The 14,409-nt window shown below is 43.3% G+C and overlaps 1 protein-coding gene across 1 annotated transcript in view; it reads left to right on the top strand.

The window, feature by feature from the left end:
- RIMS4 (regulating synaptic membrane exocytosis 4) overlaps nt 1-14,409 on the top strand; it is a 49,074-nt gene that overhangs the window by 25,615 nt on the left and 9,050 nt on the right. Inside the window, exon 2 of the mRNA XM_034067070.1 lies at nt 7,614-7,755. Within this exon, the coding sequence (XP_033922961.1) occupies nt 7,614-7,755 (142 nt within the window). The remainder of the gene's footprint in view (nt 1-7,613; nt 7,756-14,409) is intronic.

The following is a 14,409-nucleotide window of genomic DNA, read 5'->3' as shown; positions in this document are numbered from 1 at the left end:
CAAAGCGTGGGGGTTGGTGCTTCCCCTGCCCACATTGATGGGGTGGGAGAGGAATAGAGGGCTGTCTCCTTGGGGTGGTGGGAGGGAAGGACAGGCTTTGCAGGGGAGTGTCAGATCTGTGTTCTGGTTTTGGCATTTATAAGGAAGGAAGAGGAAGAAGGTTAGCTTTGTAGAGCCTAAATTAAGCTGCAGTTAGGCTTGAAATAGGGCTGTTGCTTCATGGAGGCTCACAGAGCTCCTGTGCCAAGCACAGACGTGTCATGAGCTGCCCTTTAGGCCAGAGGAAGTTTTCTGCTGTGCGTCCTGCACTCAGTGGGTAAAGAAGGAAGGCAGCCTCTGAGACTGCAGCCAGGTGCCTGTTTAGTAAAAATAACCTTGGGAATGATTTTTGGTCCTCTTTTAATGGTGGGGAGGAAGAAGAAAAAAATGATGGGTTCAAGGGGGAGTTGGTTTGATGGTCATACATCTGGGCCTGGGTGCAACCCCTGCCTTTTGGTGTGAATGAGGAAGGACAGGGTTGAACATCAGAATGAGAGAATGCATTTTAGTGCTAAAACACCATAGTGGCCCAGAGCAGCAGGATATGTTGGTGACTGTGGTGGGAGTTTGAGGTGTTTCACTGACATCTCCATGGCTGCCTGCACAGGTAGCATGTCATGGCTCTGCTCTGCAATCAGTGGGGCTCTGTAGCTCTCACAACAATACAAATAGTTGCTAATTTTACTGTTTTCTAGCTCTCGCAAGAAGAGTTGACTGACCTTTCCCAACCCTGTGGATGTACTTAGTCTGTACACATAAGAATTAACACATTGAAATATTTTCTTCCATCCCATGGAAGACTTTCAGCTTAATTTGGAAAGAAAGGGTGTGATTTTATTAGTGTCTGAAAGTAGGACAAGGGGAACGAAGCAAACAGCCTGATTAGTGTCCCTGCTTATCCCCAGCCATTTTCTGTAATTTCTGGCGTGTTATTCAGGCTGTGATGATAGCCTGGCATGTTCTGGAGCACACAGTACAAACTGCCTCTCTTTAGGTGCTCATAATTCACACTCCATTAGGATGTCGATGTAGGGAATAGTTGGCAGGATGTCAGAGCTTGCCGGGCATGAGGAGATTGAGTTCATCTCATTAAACTGCATTCTGAAGTGACAATCCAGTATTTATATGGGCTTTTTTTCCTCAGCAGTAACATCCCCTCAGGAGAGCAGCATGGCTTGTTCTGAGCAGAGATACTGATGTAGAAGGATTGTGGTGCCCACCCCAACAGCTGTTCTGCTCAGCATGTGCCAGGCTGCTGCAGGTGTTGGATGTTCATGCAAGGCTGTGGGAAGACTTTTCTTTTCCCCCTTTTTGGAGCTGAACAATGGAATTCTTTTATTCATCTTGGAATTGATTCATGGCACACACATCTTAGCACACGTCTGTAGGGATTCAGCATCTGACTAAACAAATAAATCTTCTATTTTAAAACCCATTAGGAACACCAATGCAGTGGCAGAGTTTGAAGTGGAGAAGTTAATGTGTTGGCTCCTTACTCAGAGTATTTAAGTAGTAGGTTAAATGGTCAGCGCTTCAGCAGTCTCACACGGTGCTGAGCTGAGGCTCCCACTGCTGCTCTTTGCCCACAGATGTGCCAAAGACCAGCAGTTGGACTTGGGGGCCACCTTCTGAACCTCAACAGGTGATAATATGTGCAATTAGGAATAATAATATGTGTGGTTTTGGTGTTTTCCCTTCTTCATCTTCAGCCCCAAACTGGCATGCATCATCTTTTCTCTGAGGCAGATCTTCACGGAGAAGAAAGCAAGCATCATCTCTGGTTTTGATCTGAAGAGTGAAGGTAGTGGCTGTAGAAAATGAAAGGGCTTGTAAAGTCTATGTTTGAGGGAATGATAGAGCAGGCAGATCCAGTGTAAATCACTGCATAGCTCAGGGTATATCTCTTTTGCAGCCAGGCAGGTACTATCCTCCCCAACCAGATACCCCTGGTACCCCTGGATGCTGTATGCAGATGCACTCAGGATTGCAGGTATTTATCCCCCTCATTTTTATATGAACTACGACTTGCTCTGGAGGGTACATTGACAATGCCACGTGGGTTTCTCTCTGTTTCCTTTCTGGTATTGTCAATTTTCTGTGCTTCCTAAGTGCTGGTTTCTGCCTCATTTTGGAGCAAAGCCGATAATTCACTTGCTGAGGACCCCAGGTGTGAAGCTGAAGAGCAGAGCCTGGGCAGGTCGATACCCTGCAGCATGTATGGATGCAAGTCAATGCACGCTGCTTGGTTTGGGTAAGAAAAGCAAAAGATATGCAGCCTCTTTGCTCAAGCTTGGACTGGTCTTTTCTGGAAAACACAAAATATTCCCTTTTCTAGATTTTTACAACAGGAACAAATGAAAGTAAGCATTCAACTGATATTCCCCTTGCACTGGAATGTAAAGTTTAGGAAGGAAATAAGCTAACCAGGCTGCTTTGCCAACCCCTTGGTGTGTATGGGGTAACCTGCAGCAGTGCTGTGTGGCCATGTGCTTTGGGTACTGTGTTCTATGCTTGGAAGCAGTTGGTTAATTTAAGAGCGAAGCTGATTGAGTTGAAATTCAGTCAATTCCTAATCTCAGGGTTAAATCAATATCAATTAATTTTAAAGTATGGGAGGGTCCATAGCATATGCATCATGCTGGTCTCTTTTTGTGTTGGTAGTATCCAGCAAACTGAGCAAACATGGAAGGGAAAATTGAGAACAAAAAGGAACAGAGAAGGAAAGTACCAAATACCTTGGCGGGGGGGAAAGGAAGCGTGAAGAGAGGAGGTAGTGTAAGGACAACAGTGAAAGATGCACACTGTCCCTCAGAAACGTCAGCTCAATAAGCATCTATCTTAGAGTAATTCTGTGTAAAAGTAATAATTATATAATGACGACCTTGTGATGAGCTATTGCAGAACTCACATGGATTTTTCAAGACTTGATGGCCTCTGAGCACAGAAAAACCTACCAGCAGCTGAAAGGGCTTTGAAGAGTTGTGCATTAGACTGATACAGAAGAGGATGTGAGAAATGGTGACTCTTTCCTTGGGGCAGAGAAGGGAACACTGCCACTCTTATTTACGTCGTACCCGTGAGATTAAGGCAAATACATTTCTTGGTGGCAGTCAGTTCTGCCACTAGAGTGACATCATCCTTGAGAAGAGCTGCCTTGGCACCTGAAAACATTATGAAAGAAGGGAACTCTCTAAAGGATGCCCTGTTCTGCGCAGGGCACTCACATGATCACCTTACTCCTCTTTGTCCATTACTGGGTTGTCTGGAGGGAACTTTTTATCAGTTGGTCTCAGACAGAATTAGGGGAAACATAATGAGGTCCAATTAGTAAAGAACAAAATAATGGGATATAATTAATATCAGTCAGGAAGGATTTAAGGAAAATGGGTCTTGTCAGACATTTTTTTTTTCATTGAGTTTTAGTAGAAGCAGGTATCTGGGTAAATGTGGTAAGTATTGTCAGGGTTTTGCCCTAGAACAACATGGCCCTAAAGATAGGATAGTGACAAATAGATTAAAAACTTACTTCACATTTCATAGAGCAATTGTTAAGGAAAAGCTTCAAAGGGAAGAGGATCTTTTGAAGGCCTAGTGCTATTCAGCATTTTCATTTGATTTGTGACAAGTATGAGTTTAAGCCTCACTAAGTTCACAGGTGATAGGCACATTAGAAAATCAGCAAATAGTATTGAGGTTGCAAAAGTTGTATAGAACTGGTGGGATATTTTTTCTCTCCAAGTATAATGTGTTTTCTTGCATATTTCTCAATATAATCTTCTACAAGGTTGTACCAACATGACAGACAGGGACTGCACAGCGACCAGGTGAGGTGCAGTGCTGCACTAAGAGCTTACTGTGGTTTTGGGAGATGCAACCAAAAGCTGTGAAAATGAGAGTACAAGCTGATTTTTACCTCTGCATGTGTTCTTGCAATAAAACACAGTCTCCAGTTCTCCCGTGTGCATTCTCAAAAGGGCATCTAAAACCTGGGAAGGTCATTAAAAAGATTCAAGGGCAGGATTAAAAAAATGCCAGAGCAGAAGAAACATAAAGAGCTCAGTCTGTTTAACTTGTCAAAAAAGATTGAGAGGTGACTTGATTCTACACTGCAGAAGACTTTTTATAGCGAGAACACAAAGCAGTCCTTGCAGTGGAGAAGGGCATTAAAAACCTGATGGGTGAAAGCTGAAACCAGGCAAAGTTAAGTCACATCTCTCAATGTCAGGTAGTAAAATAAAACTGCACGGGCAAATGGCAGATACTTCATCTCTTGATATCTTCAAATCCAGAGTAGATGGCTTTTAGAAGATATTCTTAGGCCAAATGTAAATTGTTTGGCTGAACAGAGCAAAATCTAAGCGCCTGTCAGCAGAGAACTTGGCAAAGTGTCTGCTGGTTCCTTCTGGTTCTTGGCATCTGTGAGGTGATTTGTATCTTCATCCTGGATATTTGAGCAAAAAATATCTTCTTCCCAAGGTCATCCTGAAGCAGAACCTGCTCTTCAGCTGCATGCTGCACTGCAGGCCTGACCTGCTGCTTAACCTTTGCCATTTACTGCTTAATTGGAAAAGGCACAGGGATTAAATCTGGAGACACGCAGAAAATGTCAATCAACTCTTACTTATTCCAGGTACTGCTAGAATTAAGACAAATGTTTTTACCACAACGCCCACATAGGTGCATATTATTTACCTTCTTAATATGCAAAGGTGTTAAAGCACAATATTTCAGGTAAGGGAAGAGGCACAAGTCCTATACCATGTTCAACACTCCCCAGAAAAGGCTGCTAGTGCATGACTGTTGTTTGTGAAGTATTTTCACTCTGCAGATGAGCAGTGCAGCTTTGTCCACATTTATTTCCTTTCTGTGCTGACCCTTTCCAGGTGTGCTGTTACTGATCTGCCCTTCTCTTCCTACTGAAGGGGTTAAACCACTGTGTTTTTATTACATGCTGATTACAGGTAAAATTTAACCAAAGGGTTTATATGTATAGTTTAGGAACCTGTGTTGCATTTCTGATGGTGTCACTGGTGCTTGTGCTGATGTCTTACCCTCTTTTAATCTCCACTCTGGCCGCAGTGGTTTGGGAGCTTGTCTGTTTGGCAAAACTTGCTACTCCCCTCCTGTTAAGGGAGACTTCTGGCAAAAAGAGACTGGAGGGGAAAAAGACTGGTGAAACCTTTCTCCGGAATAATGGGAGATGGTTTCTGAGATGCAAGAATTGCTGTGCATCTCTGTCTGGAAGGCGAGGGAGGAACAAAGGATTCCTGTCATCTCTTCCTGTCGTCATCTATTTCAGAGTTTCTCCATTATTTTTTAATGAGAATATCCATGTCATAGCTGTAAAAGCAATGAGAAATACTAGAAAAGCACCCACTCATAGAAAGCCAGCAGTGCAAAGCTGTTCATGGAGTGTTACAGCTGATCTTGCCCTGTGCCAGCTGAATCGACTCCAGTGCAGGACTCTGGTGCTGCCTGTTGTCTGTGGTGCTGCCTTTCCTTGTCTTTGGGGCCTTATGCTTTATGTCCTTACCTTTGTCCCAGGAGATGGCCAATAGAAGGCATCAAGTACCTTGGGTTGCTCTTAAGCCCTGCTCTGCCCCAACTCTCATTTGTTGGCAGATATGGATACAGAGTCTTCTAAATAGGAATGTCCCATTAGACTGGGGAAATAAGAGATCTTTGTAAACAGATATTGCATAGTTGGGCAACTGGACATTTTTGTTTCCTACATTTGTCATGTGCTGCTTTGACTCTGTTCGCATACTAAGTTTCTTTTAAGGACTAACCTAGAAGACGCAGAAGGATGAGCATTCTAACAGTGCAGGCGTGAAGGAGGGATGGACATTGATGGATGTAGATGACTAAAAGATTGTGGAGCTGAATGTGAGGCAAATTAAATGGACCATAAAAGCTTCCCACAAGTCCGTGGGATGCTCTTTGAAGGGAACCTACAAACCCCATACAGCAGTGGGGCATGTAGAAGGTGCATCAAAGGCAACTGTTCCGCAGTGGTTGGGGAAATTGGTAAGGCCATTTCATGAGCTTTGCTTTTGTTGATGCCTGCATTGTTTCTCTTGCCTGAAGGTTTGGATTTTGGAAGCAGATTAAAAATATGTTTTATGTTTGTGTGACTTCCTGATTTGTACAATGTGCTTCATACATTGCTCTAGGCACACAAACAATACAAACTGTAGTTAATGTTAACCCAGAACATGCATATTCTATCCTTTCAGCCCATGGGGACATGTGTACACATGCTGCACCATATGTGGGGACAGCAGCTGGTACAGAGCCCTGGGGCCAACACTTTTACCCAGTTGGAAGCCTCACAATACCAAAGGAAAAGGGACTTTATAGCTGTATTTATAACAGAATTTTTTGTCTTGCATTTTACAGTAGGTATAATTTGAGAAATAGAATAGAAAACATTTCTGATATCTTACATTTTCACATCAAGATCTAAAGGGAAATGCTCTGGGAGCAATATTTGACTACCGTTTCTCCCCTTTTGCTCCCAGATAGGGATGGTCAAACATCTAAAGAAAAGTATTTTAAGTCAAGCAGCTTTCTACACAAATAAGAACATTCTGCATGGATTAGACAAGCTCTTACAGATATCCTCATACTTCCAAAGTAGTTGGGAAAGAGTAGTTTCTCTAACATTTGGGGATCCCAAGTTCTCTAGATGCTGTAGCTGGGTCATTTTTTCTCCAGGGGTCGTAGTCAAAAAGCTGGTGGGATTCTGAGAGCCCTGTGGGTCAGAGGTTTTGTTGCCTGAATCCGAGTTAATGGGGAGACATTTTTAAAGGATGTAGATAATTCTGCTTTGTTCAGCAGACTTGTAGCAGATGTGTTTCAGGATTAATGCTGTATGTGGGATGGAATCTGGAGCTTCAGAACACCAGCTAAAGCAATTAATAGTAATGGTATTCATTACATATTCATTACATAACATGGTTTGTTCTGAGAAACAGACTGCTTGAGGTGGAGGATGAAAATAGCAGCTGTTAATTTCAGAGGGCTGAGCCTCTGAAGACTGCACCCAGGAGAAACCAGAACCTCCTGAATTCCCTTTGCGCTGTGGCTGAGGGCGAGTACGGAGGGGAATAGTCCTCTCCAGGGTTTTCCACTGCTGATGCCGTTCCAGGTGCCATTAGGGAACATTTTGACCATGCTCAACCATTCCCCTCTAGCGCATCTTGGAGGGCTTCTGCCTTCCCACCACCTCTGGTGCTGCCTGGCCTTTTTCTTTCCTCTGCTCCCTTGATGCTCACCAGGACTTGTGGCTCATTGCTGCTCTGCACAGTCTGAGCAGCAACATGGGATTTAGGAAACGTTTTGAGGTATGGTCAGGTTTTATGCCTTGGATATGCCCATGGTTACTGCTGTTCCCAAGCTGGGTAGCTCCACATACAGCCTTTGTGCCTTCATGCACCAGCACTCAATGCATAATTCATTGGTACAAATGGTTTCAGTAGGTTGGGCAGTGTGTATGTTTTGAGCATTTGCTTGCCACTGCAAAAGGCTCTGGGAGCAATAGCTAACTGCCTTTTCTTCCCTTTTGTTCCTAGATGGGGATGGTCGAAGACTCAAAGGAGCCATCCAGAGGAGCACAGAAACTGGGCTGGCTGTTGAAATGCCCAGCCGGACTGTCCGTCAAGCCAGCCATGAGTCCATTGAGGACAGCATGAACAGCTATGGATCGGAGGGAAAGTAAGTCATGAAAGGGAGCTGAGTATTCACTTGTGGGATGCACTGTTCCTCTTATACCTATTAATTTCCCTCCAGCATGATAGATGATGTTTTTTTCTGTCTTGCCTATGCTGCAGGTGTACTGCCCATTCAATTAGAGCAGGTCTTTCTGCCTGCATAGCTGGCATATGCTTTAGCTGTTTATATACTTTTTTTTAGTGTCCTCATTATTCTGAGCTGAAGCAGATAGCTGTTACTTTTAACTGCTTTGCCTTTAGAAGAATAACTCAGGATGAATAGCTGAGACTCATTACTGGTAATAAATTATAAGCCAGTAGTTTTTAATATTGCACAATAGTTGTCCATCTTCCCTGAGTCAACATAGCCTTTTGGTCTGGGGGGAAATGGGTGCCAAGGTGATGAGAAGGATGCAAGTAGCAAAATTACCATTTTGATATCAAAATATATATATACAAGCCTACATACTTTTGGTAATAAACCTTTTGTTTCATCTCAGTGTTGTAAAATAATGTATTTGGAAAAGGCTTTTGATCCTGTGAAAAGTTCTAACTCACTTTGCATAAAACCTCAATTCAACAAATGAGGGGATCCTTAGGGCAGAACTTTGGGGTATGATTTGTCACCAATTCTGGGTTTTATATTTCTATTACTTGCAACCATTTCTGGAGATTATAAAAATTTTATCAAGATGACTGTTCATGGGACTCTTTGGAGGCAAAACCCCTTCGGTATTTAGAAAAGGAGGTAATATATCCTACCAGATTCCATGCTTCTAGGTATAAGTCCAGAATGTTTGTACTTAAAATGTGCTCTGTTTGAGCCAAATACCACACTTGGCATTGTTCTGTACACCCTCTCTCTAGTCTTTTGTAATATTCCAAGTACACTGTACTGGTAAAATGCTGAGATAGTCCAAAGATGCTCTCAATTAATGTGATTCTGGTGTTAAATAAGTAACAGGCTGTAAATTAAGAGAGACTTTCTTTAGCTTTGGAAGTAGGCTAATCCTGAAAAGGCATCATAGATCCGTGCTGAAAGTTGGAAATAGTAATGAGGCACAGGCTGCGATAGCAGTCCTGTCACTCCAAAGCTGTGATGTACCTTATCTCTTCCCTGAGCTGCTGTCTCCAGGGAAATATTCCTGCTACACCAGCACAGTCCTGTGGCTTGGAGTTCTGCCTCCGCTACGAGATGGAGAGGATTAGTGATTAAGTTCAGTCCCTTGGCAGTGCAGGGCAAGAATCTGCTTTCATGCAGAGTAGAATTCCTTTTTGTGTTTACATAGCTTACCATCTTGGGAAAGGATACAGTTCTCTGAAAGGTCTATCATTGTCTTATCATTACATACACTGGCTGCTTTCATTGGGCTTTCCTAGAAAGAGAGTATTTCTGCCAACAAAATACTGCACCTTTGCAAGTGCTGGTTTACCCTGAAGGCAGGCGGCGTGTAGCTATCAGCTCAACAAAGAAAGGAAAATCCTGTCTTGCAACCCAAATGTCTGTATTAGAACAAGTCTAACATTTGGTATTCCAACCTCGAACGCTGCTGGAACATCTTTGCCAGCCCCTCTGCCAGGGATGGGATGGTTTCTCCTCTTACTTCTCTGAAAAGTGTGATTGAGTGGTTCCTGAACACTTTATTCCTAGGTGGGAGAATAGATCTCTTCTGGAAAACCAATGGGAATCGCAGTTATCTGTCTTGAGCCATAAGTGATAAGCAAAAAGGGCTGTGAGTACAAAGAGCTGAGAGGGCTCTTTTCTCTTGAAACATGGTGGGAGGGGAGTTTCTTTGCTTTCTTTTCCTGCAGCAAAGAAAGGAATTGTTTGGGGAATAGCTTTGAGGGATAGAGGATAGAAATGTATTCTTCTAAATCAGATTCCTCTTGACCTCTCTCATTTATTGTACCTCTGTTCCCAGGGAAGCAAAATGAAGATTCATATGACTGTGTTAGCTGTGGCAAGTTTATTTTCTTTTTAATGCTGGGTTTCTGACTGCTGCAGATTCCCCTTAGGTCAGAGAGAGTTTTCACCACTGACTGTCAGAAACCCACTTTTCAGCAAGACAAAAGCCCTAGTTCTTCCTGCCTGTGCATCTCTTCAGTGTACTCACACGGGGAAGAAAACGGATTCAAAACCTCATCTTCCAAGAGGGCTTGTTTCTCAATGTCCGTATGTTTTCATAATCCTTTTCAATTTAAGGACTAAAGGGACAACTTCCAAAGGTGGCACACTGACATGATCAAAGATCTGGTGAAACTTTGCTGCAGAATGCCTGAGTACCTGCTCTCAGTAATACAAATATGCTTTTAAAAAGTGATGCTTTCATGTTTGTTGCTACAGCTGCTCTGTGCCGGTGTAAAGTACTGCACTCAGAGAATGTTTTGTAGTATGTGGTTTTGAGAAATGCCATGTGAATACCACCAGAGTGCATGAAATCCAATTGTTTTTTCTTCTTTTTATGGGGAAACTTATTATGTAGGGATATACTTCTCCCCAGCTATGCTAGGCCCTCCTTCAACAAAATACAGCCTTTAGGTTTTCACCTGAAGATGAAGTGCCCTGAAGATTGGTCTAAAAGATGTGTCTCCCAGAAGGAATATAATAAAACTCAATGTGAGAATTTGTAAAAGGGAAGGGCTGTATTTATGCTAAACACAACTGTTCTCAGTCATTCGCCTTCTAGGTATCACTCACTTGTTCTCTTGCTGCCCCATGTAGTGCTGTGGCCAGGCTTGGTTGTGTGCTGCAGGGAGGATCAGAGAGCCCACCTGTCAAGCCCTCACTATGTCTTCTGAGTTGTTCTTTGCAGCAGACAGGCTCTTCAACTGGTTGTTGGTTGGTTGGTTGTTTTGGGTTGGTTTTTTTACATTTTCTAGGACTGCCTGTTATTGTGGAGTGATCTTTTCATCTTGGGGTCTTGTTCTTGATCTCTGTAGATCTTGAGCAGTGCCGTTATCTTTTTGTTTCCTTGTTTGGGGGATCTTTATGGCTACAGCCTGCCTTCACGTAGGCTATGGAAGTGATATGCTCATTAACCTTGTTCTCCCACTGTTGTTGGAGGACAAGTCTGCTGCTGATAGGTTGATTGTTTCACACACATGGATGTTTGCATTCATAATCCATCCAGACCAATCTTAGCACCGGTTACAAATCTCTAAGCAGTGAGTGTTTTCTTCTATGTATGTACTTAGGAAATCTGCATGGGAGGACAGTTAACCAAGTGCCTACCAGTCTCAGGACACCAAGAATACTGCAAGGGTAAAATTCTGAATATAGGCATAACTTGCCAACAAACCCCTGAGATTCAGCAGAGATCACCAGCTCCATCCTGGCTATTGCACGACCTGTGTCTTGTTTTGGCTGGGTTTTGTTGCAGCTGTACAAGGCTGTAGCACATTCAGAAAGCAATACATTCTGGACTTGTGTATATCTTACTCTTGCCAACCTCTTTTCTTTGTGAAAATGGAGCAGAAGACAAAAATGGACTTGGAACAAAAGACTGCTAGCTGCCATAGGCCTTAGTAAGTGGTACTCATCAGCTTCTTTGTTCTCCCTGGCTACTGCAGAGATAATTAAGTTATGGAGAGCTAAGGTGATTTTTACCTTAGAAAAGCACAGCAGGTGATGACTAGCAAAGACTTAACAGACTGTTCTTATATTATCTGAGTCTGCCTGTCCACCAAGAAGCATCTTCTTGTTAGCCATATCATTTCTCCCATCGTGAGGGCAGCATCAGCCTGAACCCACCGCTGTGAGGAGGACAGGAGTAGAACTCAGCTTGGCACGTGTACTGCTGGCATGAGCACTTCGCGCCTCTTGGCTTTGTTCTGTCTTGTGCTGTTCCTGCAAGCTACAGTGTGTACCAGTTCTCCCATCTGTGCACACAGGGCTGATGTGAGCCAGTGCTGGGACTTGGGCAGGTAGCTCTCCCAGCCTTTCTCTGCTTCACTGTGGAGCAATAACTAAAAGAAAGCTGGAGAAAATATTGGCTTGGCTTGTGACCTTGTGGCCATGTGAAAATTCACTTCCCTTCACCAAAAATTATCCATCAACAATTGAGAATTACCTAAAGAACTGATTCTTAAACACACTATTCAAGAGATCTCTGTTGTAGCTACTCACTGAACATCTCTTTTTTTGGTATCCAAAGCCAAAGGACTTCTGAACTCTTTTACAGCAAATTGTCTTTAGGGCTCTCCTTTTAGAATCATAGTCCTTTTAAAAAATGTAATGAAATGTGTTGTTAATACAGTTCAGGCTATAAGGAGCCTTTTGAGATGGGAGCTGGAAAGGACATGGGGATTGCTTCTGTAATACACCAAGATTAGTCAGCTTGTTCAGCAACAGCACATACTCTTGTGCTTTAAGCTTGACCAGCACCGCTCAGAAAGGATGCAGCCTTGAGAGCTGTGGTTACAGCAGTAAATAGAGTGAATCCCACCTTCAGCAGCCTCTTGGGAAGAGGCAGAATAGCTCCCCGAAGGCAGGTAGCTATTTTTTATTCAGTATGTCTGAGATGAGTAGTGATTGCTAAATATGGAGCCAGCCTGGTAAGGTGGGGAAGGGAGTGGGGGAGGTCTTTGTACATAATTGACTGCATAATTTTTATAGCACTGTTTAGGTAGCAGAATTCATACAGCAGAAGGAATGGGATACAGGAGTGGAGTACAGTGTGTTACAGCACATAAGACAGTACATCACAGTGCTAAAAATGTTATGGAAAGTGGAGTGGTCAGGAGAGAAGCAGCTGGTTGAGCAGCAGAGGTGAGATATTGCCTATTTGTGTGGGGGGAGAGGTTAGGCTGGGTTTGGGTCCTGCAGGCATAGATGCTCATAAAAAACCTTTCCAGCCAAAATAAAGGCTCCTGCAGCATTCACATCATCTTTGACAGGGTGAGGGGCTGTGTGTGCCTGACAGTGCAGGTAGATGCATACTGCATTAATAATACCTCATGTGCACCATAAATATTTTAGATAGGAGCAGTAGACATTAAATTAACCAATTCTGCCTTCCTCCTTAGCTGATAGATATCTACTTGGTTTCTGCCTGTAAGATGCGATTTAAAAGACCTTAACATGCAATATGGATGAGTGTGATTGTTACACAGTACATTACTGCTCCCTGGAATTGGAATTCTGATGGGTTTTTTTATCCTCAGATAAAAAAACTGTCAAATATGTTATCAGTCTCAGAGGAGATTTTCTCCCTCCCCTTTTCTTCTGGATGAAGGAAGTTTGTGTTGCTGCCCCTGGTTTTTAAAGACAGAGCTGGAGATGTCAGCTATGCATTAGATGTAGGTATATAGCAAATTTGTTAGTTGAGCTGTGCAAGTCAATGAGGTTCGGTTGCATGGATGTGTTTCAGCAACTTGCTTATTAATTGCAACATTTTGCCCTAAGATAACAGAAAAAAAAGTATTTTAGGAAATATTTATGACAACAGAACAATAATTTCTGATCCCTGGCCTCAGACACATCCCATGTACATACTGGACATGGTGGAACACCTCTTTGAGGGTATGTGTCACTTCTAAGGACTTTTGAGTTGATGGTGAATGGGCGGCTGTGTGGATAGTGTGAATAAATCCATGAAAAGCACAAGACAGAATGTTACCTTCTGAAAATAGCTGTTATCTGGGGGTGCCAGGGGGTGGCTGAGTTGAAGCTGTCTGGCTTCACCACTGTCCCACCTGGCTGAACCCACTGCAGCAGAGCAGTGCTGCTCTGCAGAGGTCAGGGTGTGCAAGTGTAGTAGAGGCAGTGATGTGGGTTTGGTCCAAGGGAGAGGACACAAAGGTTTCTCATAATAACCCTCCTCTTGACTGAGCTCCTCGACAGAAAGGTGTTAAACCCAGCCTGTGGATGGAGCAGATTAATACCTCACTCTACATTTCTTCTACACAGACCTAGCAGCCAGCGTGTGGCCGTTACAAGTTGGTACAGTCAAGACCAGTCCCAAAGTCTTGTAAGATAGAAGTAAAAAGCACTGTATCAAGGGCAAAAGAAATAGGCTGTTCTGTGCTTTGAACTGATAACTCACAAGTGGTGTTGAGGACTGGTGTGCAAAGTGGAGAGACTGTAAGATTTAGAAGGAAAGAGTAAAGCAAAGCAGAAGAATAAATTCTCCAGGGAGGGATTATAAGAGCAGGTTAGACAAGCAGCTATCACAAATGGTGTAAATAAGGCTGCTCTGACCTTGGGACCGGGGTGTGGACTGGGTGACCTGTGGAGATGTTGCCTTACCGTATTTCCTGTGAGTTCTGCAAGGTTTTGACAAGCTGACACTTGCAGCAGCATAATGGTATATACCTGACATACAGATCCCAGAAGCAATTTAGAAACAGATTTAGAAAAGAGGTCAGACAAACTCTGCATGGACAGGAAAAGGAATTAATGATACATTTTCCCTAAATGTGTCTGTGCTGTTACATGCTCTGCATGCTGATGTGCAGTGAATGGCGGGTAAGCAGAGCCATGTATGCGGTACAAGAGGGATCAGCATAGGAGCTCTGACTGTTCTTTATACCATTTTGTATTGAAATCAGCATTGTCCATTTAGGCATTCAAATCCTCGTCGGTTTACAGGCAAACTTTGAAAAGCTAGTTCTCCACCTGAATATATATGAAGAGCAGCAGCAATCGTGCTGTGAAGGA

The sequence above is a fragment of the Melopsittacus undulatus genome, chromosome 10 (genome assembly GCF_012275295.1).
Source record: "Melopsittacus undulatus isolate bMelUnd1 chromosome 10, bMelUnd1.mat.Z, whole genome shotgun sequence".
Taxonomy (NCBI): Eukaryota; Metazoa; Chordata; class Aves; order Psittaciformes; family Psittaculidae; genus Melopsittacus; species Melopsittacus undulatus.
Note: the sequence above shows the minus strand (reverse complement) of the source record. Positions and strands in the feature narration are given on the sequence as shown.